This window comes from Nerophis lumbriciformis, linkage group LG28 (genome assembly GCF_033978685.3).
Source record: "Nerophis lumbriciformis linkage group LG28, RoL_Nlum_v2.1, whole genome shotgun sequence".
NCBI classification, from domain to species: Eukaryota; Metazoa; Chordata; class Actinopteri; order Syngnathiformes; family Syngnathidae; genus Nerophis; species Nerophis lumbriciformis.
This window is the reverse complement of record NC_084575.2, coordinates 36,484,615-36,507,118: the sequence shown is the minus strand read 5'-3', so window position 1 is coordinate 36,507,118 and position 22,504 is coordinate 36,484,615. Positions and strand designations below refer to the sequence as shown.

The window sequence follows — 22,504 nt, the reverse complement described above, 5'->3', positions numbered from 1 at the left end:
TCAAATATGTTGTCTTTGTAGCATATTCAACTGAATATGGCTTGAAATGGATTTGCAAATCATTGTATTCCGTTTATATTTACATCTAACACAATTTCCCAACTCATATGGAAACGGGGTTTGTATATATATATATATATATATATGTATATATATATATATATATATAAATATATATATATATATATATATACTGTGTGTGTGTATATATACATATATATATATATATATATATATATTAGAGATGCGCGGTTTGCGGACACAGCCGCAGAGTCCGTGGATTATCCGCGAGTCGGGCGGTTGAAATAAAAAAAAATTAGATTTTAAATAGATTCAGGCGGGTGGCAGTTAAACCAATTGGTAAATATATATACATAGTTAAATGTTGTTACCCACATACGAAAAACGAGCAGGCACCTGCAGCATATGCCACAACAGAAGAAGTAAAACAAAAGAGACGGCAACGCCGGCAGCAAACGTGGTACGCGACAAACTAAAAAAGGGGAAAAAAAGGCCAGAAAAGTTCAGCGTGGACTCGTTTTTATGAGGTTGTAAATCAGGATGATAGTAATGCTGGCTACGTGATTTGCAAGAGCTGCAACGCTGTTTATGTCTACGACAGTCACAAAAGCGGGACATCTAACATGGTGCATCACATTTGTGCAAAACCCCGAACCTCCACAAACACCCTGAGCATGAGCAGTTTCGTCCGCCGTGATCCCAGAAGAGTGCCACAGGATGTTAAAACAAGATAGAACGCAGCTGCCTGCAGCAGTTTGAGTGGCGCGAGCGCGCTTGGAGGTGCGCTCAGCGCGGCTCCCAGATGATTGCGCACTGGTGTGCGTCTGGGCCGTGACAGCGTGGCACGCATTGAATGTCTCTGCTACATTGGATCAGTCTCCTTTCTTTAACAGGCAAAAGCTTTACAACCTCACTAATGCCTTGCATCGTCTATATCAGATAAATAACAACGGGTGGGTGGCGGATGGCGGGCGGGTGCGGTTTTGATTAAATGTTAGTTCGGGTGGATGGCGGATGGTTGACGACTTTTGTGATGCGGTTGCGGATTAAATAATTGCCTATCCGCGCATCTCTAATATATATATATATATATATATATAAATACTGTGTGTGTACATATATATACAGTATATATGTGAGTTCAAATACATATAGGAATAAAAGTCAAGGGGGAAATATGTGCAAACCGTTATTGAACTGGAGGGGCCCACATTTTAGTTATTGGACTGGGGGGGGCCACATTTAAGGTTGTGCTACACAGATTGACATCTTGGATGAAGTCGTGCAGTGACAGATTGAAATCTAAGGGGAGAATCTGCACATTTGTGCAGCTTTTTTCACTGAAGTGCATGCCAAAATAGAGCCCATAGTGCCAGACTACAAGTATCATTCATATTATTCTTATAAGAACATCTTCTACACAGCAAAATATGTTGCCCCAATCCCTGCAGGCAAAAGGGGTGGAGCCAATAACAAGGTGAAACGCAGGTGTACTGAGAAATCTGTGTACTAAATATAGACATAGAGTTAATTGTGTGTGTGAGACTTTGGTTGTATAAAAATAAGCATAATAAAGAACAATTGTAGTTGATAAATGAGACCCCTACACTTTTGGCTTTATGGTGAGGTCAATTTAAGACTAGCAGGCACATTCAACCTTACGTATGCACTTGAGGCCCAAACATGTCTAATCAAAGGGCTTGGGGGAGAGAAGGGAAACATCTATGAGCTGAACCTTACAATCTCCAAGAATCAGGTGTGTTGAAAGAAGAGCCACATGAATAATGCAAGGTAGCACGGAGGAGAAGTCATGTGGATGCAGCAAGTCAAAAAGGCTCGGCAGAGAAGCTGAAAATGGTAAAGACTTGATCAATGCCCAGTTTGAAGTGTAATCTAGACCCACAATAGAGAAAAATAGACAAAAGGAAAGCAAATATAGGGAGGAGAGATGATATTCTCCAAAAACTATGAATGGAATAGAAACAATGAGCAGGGTTTAAGTGGGACGAGGTCAGAACTTTAGAGGAGTGGTCCTGTCCACCAAACAAGTCCTACCAATTCCTGTGCTGGATGTTGTGTTGGCAGCAGACAATTCCTAGATGCCAACATCATTTGTGAAAAACAATATCATCGAAGTTCAATCGTCATTGGAGGTGGTCTTCTCTAGTGAAAAAGAGACAGCGATGGTGGAATTCTGGGAGGCTGATATAATAATGACAGTGTGCAGAAGGACCAGAACCAGAAGGCAGATCTTCAGCCGCCCACTGCACAGTCTGGGGCTGGCGATGGAGGTGACCGAGGTTCCCTTGGGCTGGCAGGAGGAGGCAGTCCTTTGTTGGGCCTCGCCTGAGGGGCCATTTATGTTGGAGTCCCATCGGACGTCACAGCACACAGCTTTGCTCTCTGGCCCATTCTCTCTCAACAATCCTGAAATGGGGTGACAAAGACATCTTTCCATTAGCATTTGAGAAAGATGAAGAAAGTCAAATGCATGGACATCTAACATGAACCTGTACAGATGAAACTGGGGGTGCCACCGTGGATTAAATCCTCGTTATCGGGCAGGATGAATGGACAGCTCTGTTGGACCTCCAGACAGTACTGCTGGCATGACACCTTCCTCCGACATGACTGCTGGCTTGTGTGGAAATACTGAGCACACAGCCAGGGCTTGTACGCTGTCTGTCAACAATTCATCACAACAAAAAGACATGATGAGCTATTTGACACATGAATGCTAACCTTCACAAAGTAAGAAACAAGTCTTGAAGTGAATTCATGAACTCATAATATGTTTTGCATATGGTGAAGGTTTATATTCACCTTGGAGAAAGCAAACCACCAAGTTGAAGTAAATAGTGGTATTTCAGTTTGAGCACATAATAAGATAAGGCCCCTTAGTTTGACATACACAGGTGGATTGGATCACTTCTTGCAGTAGTAGTAGTAGTCCTATTTGGGACTTTGGAATGCAAAAGTGATAGTCCTATCCTTGAGAAGAGACTACATGTTCGGCTCAAGCCAAACATTTAAGTTATGACTTAAAGCAGTTGTTTTCCAGACACTTACACACAAACTTCTCCTTTTATGGTCAGAATGTGCTCTCCTGACTTAGCACACACACAGAGACAGGAAGGAGGAATATAAAAACTGGCTTTGGCTTCTCCAAGTTAGGAGTGCCTCATTTTTGACTTGACCTCCTCCAGGAACTGCAGTCCTGTATAATGTACAATTTGGGACGGCGTGGCGCAGTGGAAGAATGGCCGTGCGCGACCCGAGGGTCCCTGGTTCAATCCCCACCTAGTACCAACTTCGTCATGTCCATTGTGTCCTGAGCAAGACACTTCACCCTTGCTCCTGATGGGTGCTGGTTAGCGCCTTGCATGGCAGCTCCCTCCATCAGTGTGAGAATGTGTGTGTGAATGGGTAAATGTGGAAGTAGTGTCAAAGCGCTTTGAGTACCTTGAAGGTAGAAAAGCGCTATACAAGTACAACCCATTTATCATTATTTATCATTTATTTTTACAGATTGTCCCTCATAATGTAGACAAAATAATATACTTGTTTTTACCTTAACAACTCTCAATCAGCCTCTTAGGTGGCTGAACGTGTCTCTTAGGTCTACACAGTCTATCAAGAGCTGGTTATGCAGACACTGCTGTCAGACCTTGGTCAGTAAGGTCAGGCTCGGTATCAGCAAGTTCTGCAGGTCCTGCTGAGCCTTTTCCTGAGCTGCATTGTTCCCTTCGGTCAGCTGTAGTTGAAGATCTGTGCGGTTCCTTCTCAGAGACAGTCCATTTTCCATGTGTATCCAATAGGAACGTGGAGCAACTTCCTCCTCCACCTTTTGTCTCCATGTGCCTTTAGAAATGTCTCTGAAAGGCACTATGTCTCCAGGCCTCAGCATAGCCAGGTCTTTTGCCATTTTATCATCCGCTTGTTTGTCCTCCTTTGCATGTCTGACTCTGTCTGCGCCTTTGGGTGTCAGCAAGTCCTCATTAACTGCTAGGTTGGAGCGACTGTGCCTACCCATCAGCATTTGGGCTGGTGACAGTCCCTTTTGTAGGGGTGCACTCCGGTAGATCAGCAGACTTTTCTTCAAGTCGTCTGTGTCCTGTGACAAGTTTTTACTGTTTTTACAGAGCATTCTGCCAAGTCATTGGACTTTGAATAAGCTGGACTCGACGTGGATTGTTGAAACCCCCATTCCTTGGCAAAGGCAGCAAACTCAGAGTCAGAAAACTGGGGACCATTATCTGAAAACATTTCGCATGGGACTCTACTTTGCTCGATGTTGACTGCAACGCTCCAATTTCAGGATAGTTTGAAATGTACCACGTAGCTTCTTACATCATGGTCATTTTGTAGTCAGGTCTGTGAGGCACTGGATTAGTCATCAGTGGCTCAGCTTGTTCGGCAAAGTCCACATGACGCTGTTGTCTGGCTAATATCTTGATTGATCCTCGGCCAGTGCATTACTTCTCTAGCTCTCTATTTACACTTGACTTCTCAGAGGTGGCCTTGGTGTATCTTTTGGAGCACATCTGCTTGCGAAGTGAGGACGAAATAACACATTTTCTTCCTTTTAGCACTATTTCATCCACCACTGTGATCTCAGCTCTACAATTCCAATCGTCTTGTATTTTCACAGGGCAGTCCTTTTTGTTGTCAGGCCATACTTTCTATACTGTGCTCTTGAGTTCTTTTATAGTTTCATCTGCAATAGTCTCTCTCCGCATTTCTTGTGTTCTGTCTGCAGTCACAGGCAAAGATGTCACAACTAGATATGCCTGTGTCTCTGTGATGTTCTCACTGTCTGCAAGTTCTTGCTTATCCACTGCTCTACACAATGTGTCAGCTGTGTACATATATTTTCCTTGTGGGTATATCATGTTCACGTCAGATTTTTGCAGTCTGACTAGCATGCGCTGTATTGGTAGAGGACAGTCATTGAACGGTTTGTTCATGATGGACACCAACGGTTTATGATCAGTTTCCACTTGAAACATCTGTCCATATATATATATATTGATGGAAACGTCCACATGCATACAAACTCGCTAAGAGTTTTTTCTCAATTTGAGCGTACCTGGACTTGGCCTCTGAATGCATAGGCGACAGGTATCCACTGCTCTTCATGTTGCTCCCAGGCCGTACTGTAATGCATCTGCCGAGATCCTGGTGCTTTTCTCGGGGTCATAAAACGTAAACACGGGCTCCTTTGTCAGTCTCTTTCAGATTCACAAAACATGAATCTTGCTGGTGGGACCAGATCCATTCATTCTTTTGTTCAAGAACACTTGAGAGGTGCTGACTGTGTTGACAGTTGTGGGACAGACTTGGCGAGATAGGTGACCATCCCTAGGAAATGTCTGACCTCATCTTTGTTGGTTGGCCTAGCCATGTTGTTAATTGCTGAAGTTTTTCTCAGGTCCCTCACAACATCTCCCACAAAGATAAGTGACTTCACTCCAAACTCACCTTTTTCTTTGTTAAGTTTCAGGTTCACCCCCCTCGTTTTGTTTTGCACTTGTCTCAGTCTTTCATCGTCTTCTTTTTGAGTTGAGTCCCACACTATGATATCATCCATCATTGTCTCTACTCCAGGTTTGTGCTCAAAAAACATGTGAATAATCTTATGATAGACTGCAGGCGCTGACAAGATGCCACAAAAAATTAAAGGAGCCATATGTAATAATTGAATATCAAGTCATCATTAAATGGCCCAGATATGTCAAAAGGCATGAATAAATCATGTTATTTTTCAAAATCTCTATAACTGATAACAGTAGTTCAGCCAGGATTTGCTCATTTCAAAATTAGATTTACAGCCCCGAAATATTGTTATTGTTTTAATTTCGATGTCCCGCCCTCAACCGTTTGACCAATTAGAAAGTCTGTGAGTATCTTACATCCAGGTTGCCAGTTATGCACCACCATCTTGGTCTGGCTACTGCCACTGGTAAAGTTACTAAACATGTCAGACCTTAGTCATTCTAAAAGTTAACATTCTCAACTTGTTCATGACAAAGCCAGGAACAAAACTAGGATTTGTATCGGGGATGCCTTGGAAAGATGGAGACCATTGAAGGCGGAGAAGGTTTGTTTTTCATCCGACGCCAAACTTGCTAATTTCCTCCTTGATAAATAAATCAGACATTTATGTTTTCTTATTACTTGTAATAAATGGAAATGGACATTTGGTATGTAAACTATATTGTCCAATTCAGTCTATGATCTTGTCTAACAGAGATAGTACGTTCCTGCAACCAATGCTTAGTGTGATGGTGCTCCGAGTGTAATGCTAGCACGCTCAATGATACATGGACATATAGACTAACGGGGGACATACAGTATATGTCTCTTAGCCTATATGTCCTTGTGTATTCCAACTGACAGGGCAACATATATTTTGGACAAATAAAACCTATGTGGATTTGGGTAGTCCATCCATCCATCCATTTTCTACCGCTTGTCCCTTTTGGGGTCGTGGGGGGTGCTGGAGCCTATCTCAGCTGCATTTGGGCGGAAGACTCTCACAACATTATGTTAGATCCACTATGGACTGGACTCTCACACTATTAACTAGATCCTCTATGGACTGGACTCTCACACTATTATGTTAGATCCACTATGGACTGGACTCTCACACTATTATGTTAGATCCACTATGGACTGGACTCTCACTATTATGTTAGATCCACTATGGACTGGACTCTCACACTATTATGTTAGATCCACTATGGACTGGACTCTCACACTATTAACTAGATCCACTATGGACTGGACTCTCACACTATTATGTTAGATCCACTATGGACTGGACTCTCACTATTATGTTATATCCACTATGGACTGGACTCTCTCACTATTATGTTAGATCCACTATGGACTGGACTCTCTCACTATTATGTTAGATCCACTATGGACTGGACTCTCTCACTATTATGTTAGATCCACTATGGACTAGACTCTCACACTATTATGTTAGATCCACTATGGACTGGACTCACACTATTATGTTAGATCCACTATGGACTGGACTCTCACTATTATGTTAGATCCACTATGGACTGGACTCTCACACTATTATGTTAGATCCACTATGGACTGGACTCTCACACTATTATGTTAGATCCACTATGGACTGGACTCTCACTATTATGTTAGATCCACTATGGACTGGACTCTAACTATTATGTTAGATCCACTATGGACTGGACTCTCTCACTATTATGTTAGATCCACTATGGACTGGACTCTCTCACTATTATGTTAGATCCACTATGGACTGGACTCTCACTATTATGTTAGATCCACTATGGACTGGACTCTCTCACTATTATGTTAGATCCACTATGGACTGGACTCTCTCACTATTATGTTAGATCCACTATGGACTGGACTCTCTCACTATTATGTTAGATCCACTATGGACTAGACTCTCACACTATTATGTTAGATCCACTATGGACTGGACTCACACTATTATGTTAGATCCACTATGGACTGGACTCTCACTATTATGTTAGATCCACTATGGACTGGACTCTCACACTATTATGTTAGATCCACTATGGACTGGACTCTCACACTATTATGTTAGATCCACTATGGACTGGACTCTCACACTATTATGTTAGATCCACTATGGACTGGACTCTCCCACTATTAACTGTATCCACTCGGCATCCATAGCACCGGTCACCCGACCACATCTGCGGTCCTTTCTAAGGTTTCTCATTGTCATCCCATTGGTTTGAAAATATTCTTGCCCTGATGTGGGATCTGAGCTGAGGATGTCGTTGTGGCTTGTATAGCATTTGTGATTAAGGGCTATATGAGTAAACTTTGATTGATTGATTGATTGTTTTCACAATAGTTGAATCAATACTGTTACCTCTAAAGTTGTGCAGCATGAACTTTTGCGGGTCTTATTAAATTGGATTACTTGTCACATAAGTGTGAGTGTCTATACATGCGCCTTGTGAAGGTTGACGGTGAGACTTGTGCAGTCACGTACAAGTTGTACATGTACACATGCGCTCTGTGCTGATTGAATCAAGTAAATGGAGTGAGGGCGGTAAGATGAAAGGGTCAACGTAAAAATATAAAAGCAAGGAAAACACACTAAAGCAATTGTTTAATCCTAACTTTGATGACTTTTTTTTTAAATAACAAAAGGCTTTAAATTGACAGAAAACATTCTTGGAATCTTCACAAAAACCTCGTGGTTGAGGCCTTGACCAAGCGCATAGTTTTTATGCTCCGAGCTGGCCTGGCTGAGCGTATGTGCAGAGGGTGGAAAACCTGCCATACACCCTTTTTAACGGCAAAGACATGGAAATGTGTGCTGCCTCACGCCAACTCCATAGCCGCCGTACGGACATTTCAACAGGCAGTGGATAGTTAGGTGACACACAGAGGGGATGCTGGGTAACAGTGGATAGTTAGGTGACACACAGAGGGGATGCTGGGTAACAGTGGATAGTTAGGTGACACACAGAGGGGATGCTGGGTAACAGTGGATAGTTAGGTGACACACAGAGGGGATGCTGGGTAGTTAGGTGACACACAGAGGGGATGCTGGGTAACAGTGGATAGTTAGGTGACACACAGAGGGGATGCGGGGTAACAGTGGATAGTTAGGTGACACACAGAGGGGATGCTGGGTAGTTAGGTGACACACAGAGGGGATGCTGGGTAACAGTTGACATAAAAAAGTGACAACTTTCACTCTTAAGACTGATTGATGTGAATGATTCCCCCCCAGCAACGTTGGAGTTCAACAATGTAAAAAAGATGGAAGCAATGACACAACATTCACATTTTTGCCAATGCATTTGATGGGGAACTTCACTTTTTTTGCAATTTTGCTTATCGTTCCCAATCATTATGAAAGTCATGACGACAGATGTTTAAAAAACAACAACTCGTAAATAAACAAATAAAAGTCAGCTTGCAGCAAAGCCAATGAAACCCAATAGAAAAACATCCAAAAAGCGCCAACAATACTCCTTTTACATTTTGTGACTTGAATATTGACGGAGTATTAGTGATTAGTGATTGTTATAAAAGTAGTGTACGTATAGCGGCGCCCTGATCACTAGCGTGTGTGCCAATGTTTACATCATCAAGTGGTAAGGTGAAGAAGCTCGCTTCCTTTGCTAGTGAAACTTTATTGTAGATCATAAATCATGCCTCTCACCTGGATAGTAGAAGAGGACGTATTCCGACATGTTGGTACACTTTGACAGCCAATTTAGACCCGGGAATGGTGAGAACGACACGAAAAGACGCTTGGTTCCACTCCCCTTTTCTTCGTGAGGATTATGAGTCATTTTTCATCTAAAACGGGCATATAACAAGATTCTATCAGTCGGCATCCTAATGACAGCAGACATTGCACAGTAAGTGATGTTTTATTATGTTTGTTGGTCTGCAGTGAGCAGTAATCTGTCATGTAGACGTTGTGATGCCTTTTTTAAAGTCATTCGCCGCCTATGCTTAAAATGATCAAAATACGTAGATATTAAATGTTATTATTAATGTACCTGTTACTACATGACATATATACTTACAGCATGTGTATATATTACATGTTATTATGAATGTTACTACATGACATATATACTTACATCATGTATATATTACATGTTATTATGAATGTTACTACATGACATATATACTTACAGCATGTGTATATATTACATGTTATTATGAATGTTACTACATGACATATATACTTACATCATGTATATATTACATGTTATTATGAATGTTACTACATGACATATATACTTACATCATGTATATATTACATGTTATTATGAATGTTACTACATGACATATATACTTACATCATGTATATATTACATGTTATTATGAATGTTACTACATGACATATATAATTACAGCATGTGTATATTACATGTTATTGCGAATGTTACTACATGACATATATACTTACATCATGTGTATATTACATGTTATTATGAATGTTACTACATGACATATATAATTACAGCATGTGTATATTACATGTTATTATGAATGTTACAACATGACATATATACTTACATCATGTGTATATTACAAGTTATTATGAATGTTACTACATGACATATATACTTACATCATGTATATATTACATGTTATTATGAGTGTTACTACATGACATATATACTTACATCATGTATATATTACATGTTATTATGAATGTTACTACATGACATATATACTTACATCATGTATATATGACATGTTATTATGAATGTTACTACATGACATATATACTTACATCATGTACATATTACATGTTATTATGAATGTTACTACATGACATATATACTTACATCATGTATATATTACATGTTATTATGAATGTTACTACATGACATATATACTTACATCATGTATATATTACATGTTATTATGAATGTTACTACATGACATATATACTTACATCATGTGTATATTACATGTTATTATGAATGTTACTACATGACATATACTTACAGCATGTGTATATTACATGTTATTATGAATGTTACAACATGACATGTATGCTTACATCATGTATATATTACATGTTATTATGAATGTTACTACATGACATATATACTTACAGCATGTGTATATTAAATGTTATTATGAATGTTACTACATGACATATATAATTACAGCATGTGTATATTACATGTTATTATGAATGTTACAACATGACATATATACTTACATCATGTATATATATTACATGTTATTATGAATGTTACTACATGACATATATACTTACATCATGTATATATTACATGTTATTATGAATGTTACTACATGACATATATACTTACATCATGTATATATTACATGTTATTATGAATGTTACTACATGACATATATACTTACAGCATGTGTATATTAAATGTTATTATGAATGTTACTGCATGACATATATACTTACAGCATGTGTATATTACATGTTATTATGAATGTTACTACATGACATATATACTTACATCATGTACATATTACATGTTATTATGAATGTTACCACATGACATATATACTTACATCATGTATATATTACATGTTATTATGAATGTTACTACATGACATATATACTTACATCATGTATATATTACATGTTATTATGAATGTTACTACATGACATATATACTTACATCATGTATATATTACATGTTATTATGAATGTTACTACATGACATATATACTTACAGCATGTGTATATTACATGTTATTATGAATGTTACTACATGACATATATACTTACAGCATGTGTATATAATACCTTAAGGGAGGTGTTTGGATGTTTTTAAAGGTCTTTCATAGACAAAATAGAGAGACTCCCATAGGTTCCATTGTAAGCTGACTTTTGATTGCATTTATTTCATTTTAGAATACATTTTTAAAAATGACATTCGACGTCATGTCTTTCATAATGATTGTGAAAGATAGGCAAAATTCCAAAAAAAAGTGCAGTTCCCCTTTAATATTTCATCATCGTGTTTGTGACGTCAATTAGTTTGTATAGGCAATCATTTTGCCACCTATTGCTGTCACAATGTGTTTCTGTGACTCCAGCAGGTGGCGACACATGAGACCACGGGCTATGTGGAGGGATGTCTCTTGTCAGTTCTCTCCTGTACTGTAATAATACATTGAGTTAGGGTTGGGCGGTATACCGGTATTACGAATTACACCAGTGTGTTTGAGACAATACCACCATACCAATACATGTAATCCTTAATGTTTGCTGTGTCCCACCTCCTTTCACACACACTCCAGTACGAAGAGTGTGTGAAACATAACCTTATATTTTCTTCTCCTTTCCCAACGACTAGCCCATCATGTTTATCCCCGGATTGTACTCTCAATGAAAAAAGTAATGGTCAGCAGTATTGTTGCCAGCAGGAAGGAGTGTGTTGAAATGAAGCCTGGGCACACTCGGGGCACCACGCGTTCATGACAGCAGCGAGGCGAGTTGCAATCCACTTCATTCAATCAAACCAACGACGCAAGAGAGATGGATGCACTTGACAACAATAGAGAAGACATTTCTGCCCAAAATATAAACTTTGTGTAAATAGATATGTTCCTATTTGGAACGGTAAAAAGCTACCAGATATAGTTAATTTGTTATGAGTTGGCCAGTCACAACTACACAACTAATGTATAACAAGGTTTCCCCTAAACGGCCAAGATGCCTGTGGTGGTGGGGGCGTGGTCATGGGCGTGGTCACCATTTGCATAATTTGATAAATAATATGATTTTCTTTGTAAAGGCTTAAAAATGTAAACATACAATTAACACAAATCTATTATAATTAGTGTTAACATATATTTTTTTTATCGTTTTGCCACATTTTCAATTGTTACTGCTTTTTGTACAATGTACTTTGTGGCAATTTTTTCAAGTGTTTACAGACTTTTAATTACTTTTTTAAATTAAAAACAAATCTAGCATCTTCTCCTGGTGTTATTATAAAATGTGCTCGTGTTAGAGACTCTACTTCTGTCCCTTGATGTCTCCACATCACAGACATGCTGACAACGCTCCAGACAGTCACAATGGCGTGCGTTTTCTTTACATTCGCTTTCGGTAGGGTGGTATTCGGTGGTCAAATTTTTGATACCTCACTTGTCAATAATGTGCAAATAATAAGCTATATATATCAATTCATACTGTATCGACCAATTAATGTTAATGTTTTATTTTTCTGTGGTTTGGATTTGATGTCAGTTTTTCCCATGGTCACAAACACGCCGTCCGTGCCTGAAAAGTGATTGGTGGAGAATAAGGAAGTGTTGTTGTGTGGGACCATGGGACCAAAGTGTTCGCATGGGAGGAAAAACATGTTGGAATTGTGCTGTTTGTTATAGGTTTGGTAATAAAAGTTAAAAATAGTGTCAAACTTTGTGTGATTTCTTCTGGGGGTTACAATATATTATATTTGTTTTCAAGTCCAAAAAAAATGTATTTTCAAAGGGTGGCGATAATTAAAATACCGTGGCAGCTTACCAATATACTTGTGGATGTGGGGGCGTGGTCAATATGATGTCATCATATTGATGTTGATGATACATATAATTTCTGTAAAAAAGGGTAAAACATTTACATATGTTTAATAACAAATCTGTGATATTAGTCATTTGTATTGAGATATATCGCTTTGCTCTATTTTTATAATTATGGGCCTGCTGCAATGCCAGCGCCCATTCACTGCTACACAGCAGTCAATTATTATTGCTCATACTTCAACTTTCATTATTAATCTTCTATCCTAAACTCTTACGTCAGCGCGACACACCTCAAATAAAGTCATTTCAAAGCTGGCGAAAAATGAGGAAGGAAAGCATTGTTTACATTTAAAGTCATTTTTGTAAAGTGTCGCCGTTCCTCCTCCACGGCCTGAGGTACGAGGAGAGTTCAAATAGCAACAGTCTGCGGGGAGAAGTTCTGAGAAGACACTGGACTCACCGGCACCGAGCCACGTCTCAGTTAAGCACAAGAAGTCCAGACAGCGTGACTCGAAGAAATCCCTGAGTGGAAACGTTTTGTTTGCCACTGATCTGCCGTTTACCAGACCAATTCTGGCAGGAGATGAGGCCGGCGTCGCAGCACACCGGGAATCCCGGCACAGCAACTTCAAATTCGAAAGATTCACCCCACGTTGGCGGCACCGGGCTGTGCAGGTGTGGCGCATCCAGGGTCTCTCATCGGGGCCGATTTCCGGTACAGGGTAACCCGATGGATCCACGGAGGGCCAGAAAGCAACAAGGGAACCGCTTAATCCATTTCTGGAAGAGCACGCCAACAGCACTCTCTGCTTTACCCGGCGGCCACCACGGGTGCCGCGGCGACGCTTCCGCGGAAAGCTCAGGGCTGGAAACCGGAAGAGGTGAGCTGGTATTCCTGACAGCAACGGGGGCAGGTCATTTGGACCACCATAATCCAAAGAAATGTTATTTTTGATCGTTGGTCGAAAAACCAACAATTCTTGGCGATCATACACCAGCAGAGACTCAAACTATTTAGTGCAGAAGGACAAAATCAACAAAAACTGAAACCAGACTGAGAGCGGTAGACGGCCAGCCACACACGACGGCGCCATCTTGGAATGTATGATATCGTTAAAAACTTTTAGAAGCGCTGACTCTGTGCTGTGGAGGGCTTTAAAACCGGACTGGAACAGCTCAGTGATAGCATTATCCTCTAAGAAGAGCAACAACTGACTGTAGACACCTTCTCTAATATTTTGGAAATGTATGGAAGATTAGAGATAGCTCTGAGGTTAGAGAGGAGAGAGGGGTCGAGGCTTGGTTTTTTAAGTAGAGGTCGTACCACTGCATGTTTACGCGACAAACGGCAGCTCAGAGTACCCACCCTTTTTGGAATTACTCGAGGGAGTACTCATACCTGCCAACTTTTGAAATCAGAAAAACCTAGTAGCCAGGGTCCAGGGGCCGCAGGCCCCGGTAGGTCCAGGACAAAGTCCTGGTGGGGGGTTCCCGACGCAAAATGATTGTTAGCATTCAGACAGGTTAAAATGTTGCTAAAACCATCACTTTTCTATCAGTCACAGTGACTTTTCAAAACAAAAATATTACAGCAAAAATCATATGGGTTGATTGACATGTTTATTCTGTAAGCTAACTTCAATAGTTTGAAATTATGCTCAATTATTGCCTCCGTAAATAAAACTTCGGCATTTATCACATCCAAAGAATCTGTTTGGGCGACGAAAAACGTTGATAGTTTTCCACTTGTATCGCTAGCAACGGCATTAGACTTGTGTTTTTTTGTCCCAACGTGGTCTTTTACATCGCTAATTCCTCCGTGTCCGATCGAAAAATCTTGTCGGAACAAGATGCAATTTGCGTAGTTTTCACCCTTTTTGAATATTCTTCACGGAATGACTGCAGTTTTCTTTTCGGTTTAAGACTCGTTTGCGATTTTTCTCCGGCTGATTCCATGATCGTTCGCTCGTTTGGAAACAATGGCAACTGGTGCCTCGTGCTTGGCAGCGGTGCTATAAATAGCCTCGCGCATGGCATTCGGAATGGCTCGATAGGAAGTTACGGGAAGCAGTGTCGATTGTCATTGTTGTTACGCCATTTCGTGAATAAAACTTAAAAAAAAAAAAAAAAATTAATTAATGAAAAACCGTATTTTTTATCACTGCAACCGTAACCCGGAATAGTTTGATGAAAACCGTACTAATTACGGGAAAACCGGAGTAGTTGGCAGGTATGAGTACTGGAGAGTGCTCCTCCGGGTGATTCCCTCATTCTACTGGGGGACTTCAACGCTCATGTTGGCAGCGACAGTGAAACCTGGAGAGGCGTGATTGGGAAGAATGGCCGCCCGGATCTGAACCCGAGTGGTGTTTGTTATTGGACTTTTGTGCTCGTCACAGATTGTCAATAACAAACACCATGTTCAAACATAAGGGTGTCCATATGTGCACTTGGCACCACACTGTGCCAATCTGACGCTCCAATTTAAAATCACAGTCAATACGAAAGCCCAGGTTGGTGACCATGGGCTTAACGTGCAAAGCCAAAGGGCCAAAGTCAACAGGGGAGAGCTCACAGGTACCACTAGGTCCAAACACTATTACTTCTGTCTTCTTTTCATTAAAATTTAAGAAGTTTAGGGCCATCCAGGCCTTGATATCATCAAGACAGGCAAGTAGTGGCTGTATTGAAGAGGCATGATTTCTCTTTAATGGAAAATACATTTGTGTGTCATCGGCATAACAATGAAAAGAAATATCATGCTTTCTTAGGATTGAGCCCAGGGGAAGTAAATAAATAGAAAAGAGAAGTGGTCCCAAAACTGAGCCTTGTGGGACCCCACATGTCAAGGGAGCAACGGAGGATTCAGATCCAGCAACATTTACAGAGAAGGTCCTGTTAGTCAAATAGGACTTCAGCCAACTCAAAGCAGTACCACAGATGCCCACTTGATGCTGCAGGCGGCTAATTCAAATATTATGGTCCACCGTATCAAATGCTGCTGTTAGATCCAGTAAAACTAAAATCACATGATCACCTAAATCTGTTGCTCCAAGGATGTCATTAAAAACCCTTAATAAAGCTGACTCGGTACTATGGAGGGGTTTAAACCCAGACTGAAAGACTTCTAAAACATCACAGTCCTCTAAAAAAGTGTTTAACTGGGTAAAAACAATCTTCTCCAAAATATTTGAGAGGAAAGGCAGCTTAGAAATGGGTCTAAAATGGGCTAAAACTGAACTGTCCAGACCAGGTTTCTTTAAAAGCGGTTGAACCACGGCGTGTTTAAAACTGGTAGGAACTACTCCAGAAAACAGACTGCTATTTAAAATATTAAGAAGAGGCTGCCCTATGCAAGAAAACACTTCTTTAAAAAAGGTAGGAGGGACAGCATCATGGGGAGAACCTGAGGGCTTCACTCTTGTAACTGCCGCAGAGTCACTTGCTCAAACTCATTCAAAACAGCAGAGTAGTTAAAGGGGACAGAAGGGTCAGAGGTCGAAACAGAAATGAGAGCCCTTGTTGTGGCAATCTTATCAATAAAATACTCTAAAAAGGCATTAGACAATTCAGAGGAGGGTTCCAAACATGTAGGCTGAGGGGCATTAAGAACAGAGTCAATGGTTTGGAATAAAACACGAGGGTCAAGACTATTTGAGGCAATAATGTTTGCCAAATGTTCTCTTTTTGCCTCTTTTACTGTGCTCTGATATCCATGCCAACAACCTTTTAAAATCTGGAGTGACACCTGAAGCTTGTCCTTCTTCCACCTGCGTTAGGGTTAGGGTTAGATGAAGAAAATAGCTTGCTAACATGCTATTGTTTGCATACTAACAATTAACAAGTGTCACATACCAAGTAATATGACTCTGGGTTAAACAGTTGCAAAACTGGCGCAAAAAGTTAGCATGCTAATTTTAGCATGCTAGCAAGCTAGCGTGAGCATGATAATAGTTAGCTTGTGTCACATACCAAGTTATATGACTCTAAGGTGTACGGCTGGGGAATTAGAGAAAAAAAGAGTACAACTAGCTAAAAAAGTTAGCACTTTAATATTAGCATGATAATATTAGCACTTTACCGAGACCTTTCCGACGGTATAACATATGTGGGGGTTTTGTGACTTATATTGGCAAGAGTTCAGGATAGAAAAACAATAATACAACAACAATATGAACCGTGAAGTATGAGCAATAATAATATGGGCCTGCTTGCATTGCATTCACTGCTGCTTGGCAGCATGCTGGCATTGCATGCTGTACTGCATCAACAAGCGACATCAGTGTGTAAAGGATATCACCACATAGGCTCAGGAGCACTTCAGAAACCCACTGTCAGTAACTACAGTTGGTCGCTACATCTGTAAGTGCAAGTTAAAACTCTCCTGACACCCACATTTCACACTCTGTAGAAACACTCTGTGGAAACACTCCCCACCCACACTGCTTGGTACCTCGTCTGAGCTGCTGCGACTTACATTACCATAGTAACTCATTACATTACCATAGTAACTCATTACATTACCATAGTAACTGATTACATGACCATAATAACTCATTACATTACCATAGTAACTCATTAAATTACTATAGTAACTAATTAGATGACCATTGTAACTCATTAGATGACCAAAGTAACTAATTGGATTACCATAGTAACTAATTAGATGACCATAGTAACTAATTACATGACCATAGTAACTAATTAGATGACCATAGTAACTAATTACACGACCATTGTAACTAATTAGATGACCAAAGTAACTAATTGGATTACCATAGTAACTTATTATATTACCATAGTAACTAATTAGATGACCATAGTAACTAGTATTTATATTATTTATCATTTATATCAGGCAGAATTGCATATTCCAACATTGCCATAGTAACTAATTAGATGACCATAGTAACTAATTAGATGACCATAGTAACTCATTAGATGAGCATAGTAACTAATTAGATGATCATAGTAACTAATTCCATGACCATAGTAACAAATTGGATTACCATAGTAACTCATTAGATGACCATAATAACTAATTAGATTTACCATAGTAACCAGAGGTGGGTAGAGTAGCCAGAAATTGTACTCAAGTAAGAGTACTGTTACTTTAGAGATTTATTACTCAAGTAAAAGTAAGGAGTAGTCACCCAAATATTTACTTGAGTAAAAGTAAAAAGTATGTTGTAAAAAAACTACTCAAGTACTGAGTAACTGATACACACATATCATATATATATATATATATATATATATATATATATATATATATATATATATATATATACACACACACACACATATATATATATATATATATATATATATATATATATATACACATACATTGATATATACAGTATATAATTTATATATTTTTTTTTTGCCGTTTTTGTTTACATGTTAAAGGTGTTTTAATGAATATACATGCATGTTTAACACATATAGATTCCTTTCTTTCATGAAGACAAGAATATAAGTTGGTGTATTACCTGATTCTGATGACTTGCATTGATTGTAATCAGACAGTAGTGATGACAAACGTCCACGTTTTCAAATGGAGGAGAAAAAAAGTTCCTCCTTTCTGTCTAATACCACATGAAAGTGGTTGGTTTTTGGCATCTTATATGTCCAGCTTCCATATTCGTTTTTATACACTTTACAAGAAATACATTGGCGGCAAACTCCGTAGCTTGCTAGCTTGTTTGCGCAGGCTTTCGGAGACTCTTATTTTGAAAGCGCAGGCGCGATGGAGCGGCACTTTTATTGTGAAGACAGGAACTGTGCAGTCAGTCTTTAGGCTTTTGACGGGATGTACGGTTGAAATAAAAGGGTATTTTTTCCTTCACACTTTTGATTGATTGATTGGAACGTGTATTAGTAGATTGCACAGTACAGTACATATTCCGTACAATTGACCACTAAATGGTAACACCCCAATAAGTTTTTCAACTTGTTTAAGTCAGGTCATGTGACCGCCTGGCTCTGTTTGATTGGTCCAACGTCACCAGTGACTGCATCTGATTGGTGGAACGGAGTGAACGTCACCAGTGACTGTATTTGTTGAAACGCAGGCACTATGAAGGTCTGTCTGACAGACCAAAACAAACAAAGCGTGCATTAACAGATCGATAAAAATTAGTAGCGAGTAGCGAGCTGAATGTAGATAAAAGTAGCGGAGTAAAAGTAGCGTTTCTTCTCTATAAATATACTCAAGTAAAAGTAAAAGTATGTTGCATTAAAACTACTCTTAGAAGTACAATTTATCCCAAAAGTTACTCAAGTAGATGTAACGGAGTAAATGTAGCGCGTTACTACCCACCTCTGATAGTAACTAATTGCATGACCATAGTAACTAATTGCATGACCATAGTAACTAATTAGATGACCATAGTAACGAATTCCATGACCATAGTAACTAATTGCATGACCATAGTAACTAATTAGATGACCATAGTAACGAATTCCATGACCATAGTAACTAATTGGATTACCATAGTAACTCATTAGATGACCATAGTAACTAATTAGATTTACCATAGTAACTAATTGCATGACCATAGTAACTAATTATATGAGCATAGTAACTAATTATATGAGCATAGTAAGTAGTATATGATGCAGATTCCAAGCATGTAAAGACTTAGTATAGTTGAAGGTCATTCTAAAAGATGAGTGCAGCTACACTTTACATCTTAAACAATTATTTGGGAATGTCCGGTGGGCCAGATTGAAAGGCTTATGTGGCCCCCGGCCTTCATTTGCAGAGAGAGGTTCGACAGAGGGCCTCCGGGAAGCCCCATGAATAAAGATGAGACCTTATCTACTCGATTGTGTCCTCCGTCTCCATGGCGACAGCAGGAGGAGGACCACTAACCCGGTCCAGATGAACTTGTGCCTACCTTGCAGTGGCTCATGCAGCTCCGCACCGAATACGAGGCCGGCTCGTACTTCCAAGTGAGGAGCTCGAAGTCGTCGTACTTCTCCTGGGCGTGCAGGTCCAGGCGCTGGTAGGCCTGCACGCACAGACTGCAGCGGCTCGTGTCGCGGTCGGCCAGCACGTCCAGGCTGCAGTTGAGGTGGTCGGGACTGCTGGAGCCGTAGAACAAGTCCAGCAGCGAGTAGGAGTTACAAAAGGAGAGGTACAAGCGGCTCATGCTGATCTCTCGCAGGGACAGCAGCCTGCACAGGTGGTCGGCGTCGGCCAAAGTCAAGCAGGAGTCCGCCTGGCAACTTTCTAGCAGCCACAAATGTTGGCTGGAGTTTCCGACAAAAATGTCGTCTGCGAGGCTGCGGCGTGCGGAGCGTGTCTGCGGGGACAGGCTGGACTTATCGCGGCTCCGGGCCAGCTTGGCCTCGGCGCAGAACCACAGCTGATGGGAGAGCAGCACGGTGAGGAAGAGGAGGGAGGCCACGGACAGACGCCATCTCTGCGCCCTCTCAGAGTCGGTGAAAGGCTTGTGGTTGTCGCGGAGAGCTTCTAGCCAGTCGTCATCTTGCTGCCGACACGTCCCAGCACCGCTGCTCATATTTCGGGACCCCACCGTGACTCCTGTGCCGCAGCACTCATGGACTTGGACTCCGCTTGGCTGCTGGCTGCTCCCGGCCTGCCTTAATGTCCGCCCGGATGACAAGGCTGGGAAGGCCGGGCCGCCTTAATGTCCACCCGGATGAGAAAGCTGGGAAGGCCGGGCCACATCCTCCATGGCCGCTGCCTCCTTCCTCCTTCTGGAAGCGCTTCTTAGCCAAACGCTCACCGACGCCTCGGTCGTGCTCGGCTATGGCCGCTGTCCCCTTCCGACATGGTGAAGCCGTCTGGCATCGCTGTTGGCCAAAGGAGCCGCTCTTTGCTTTTTGCAGCCCTCACTGAGCCTCTTCATCCCGCTGTCAAGTTGCCGCCATGTTGGCCAGCTACAGTGCGTGTTTGCACAAATGCGTCAGACTCGACACAACACGGACTGCTGTTTCCTGTTCTACTCTACAAAACAAAAGTGTCAGACTCGACACAACACGGACTGCTGTTTCCTGTTCTACTCTACAAAACAAAAGTGTCATACTCGACACAACACGGACTGCTGTTTCCTGTTCTACTCTACAAAACAAAAGTGTCTCATTGCTCTCCGACTGTGGCATTTAACTGCTCCCAACGATGACTCAATACAAAATAGGCACGACCACTTAGTTGACGTCCTCTACGTTGACTTTATTCCAAATGAAAACACGATTATAAAAAAGGGGGAATGTTCAGTATGTTAAATAAAAGAAACATAGCTTACAACCCAAGTGCAGTCCAGGCACCGTTATCAAACCATTGCATATTACAATTAAAATGCGGTATAATGATTAAACAATATATAGTTGCCGCTTTACACTGAAAAATATCTAACGCTTCACATCCGGTTTGATGTTACACACGTTTACGACGCGACGAAAAAAATATCTCCTGCGCTGACGTGACTGCGCGTGCGCTGCATCCTCACCTGTGCTTTAGCTAAGTCAAGTCCAACAATAGTCAGACAGAATTTACTCAGCTATATCACATTTGTTCTTATAAAGAAACAATAGTCAGACAGAATTTACTCAGCTATATCACATTAGTTCTTATAAAGAAACAATAGCGGAAGGAGTTCAAGGATCATTCAAGCAAATGTTTCATTCAACATTCTTCAGCCTTTTGCATGCATCTTCCTGGCAGAGTTGCATGTTCTAAAAATGCAATAAATTAATTACTAATTGGGCTGTCAAATGATTATTCTTTTTTTAATCAGATTAATCACGTTTTGGAACGTGGTTTAATCATGATTAAGCTTGTGTAACCCAGTTAAAATGCACCTTTGTTATTTATTATATTTTGTTTGTGAATGTTATCTTTAAATAATTCTTTTCTGCTGCCGGTGAGAGGACGGTTTGATGTCTTTTTGTCCCTCCTGAGCCCATGTAGTCCCCCAGGCTTGTGTTGCCCTTCCCTTCTTGCCTTCACAGAAAACTTCTACATGCTGAGGACGTAAGCCAAAGAAATTGTCTGATTGGAAGGAAAAGAAATCAAGTGGAAAAAGCATACCTGCCAACTTTTGAAATCAGAAAAACCTAGTAGCCAGGGTCCAGGGGCCGCAGGCCCCGGTAGGTCCAGGACAAAGTCCTGGTGGGGGGTTCAGGCTTCGCCCCCCCGACGCAAAATGATTATTAGCATTCAGACAGGTTAAAATGTTGCTAAAACCATCACTTTTCTATCAGTCACAGTGACTTTTCAAAACAAAAATATTACAGCAAAAATCATATGGGTTGATTGACATGTTTATTCTGTAAGATAACTTCAATAGTTTGAAATTATTTTGACAGTTAATGCCAGTTATCCTGTCAACCTTTCACAAGACTTCAATTTGTTAATTGAAAGTATAAACACTTTTTACAGTAAACAAATGGTAAAACAGTACTAAACAAT

At 40.5% G+C, this 22,504-nt stretch overlaps 1 protein-coding gene across 1 annotated transcript; it reads right to left on the bottom strand.

The window, feature by feature from the left end:
* Positions 1–294: 294 nt before the first annotated feature.
* Positions 295–20,968, bottom strand: nalf1a (NALCN channel auxiliary factor 1a). Its single transcript, XM_061924208.1, has 3 exons — positions 19,965–20,968; positions 2,532–2,703; positions 295–2,448 (listed from the first exon to the last, which is right to left on the bottom strand). Exons 1-3 carry the CDS (start codon positions 20,589–20,591, stop codon positions 2,159–2,161), a joined length of 1,089 nt encoding a protein of 362 aa, XP_061780192.1. The 5' UTR covers positions 20,592–20,968; the 3' UTR covers positions 295–2,158.
* Between the last annotated feature and the right edge of the window lie 1,536 nt (positions 20,969–22,504).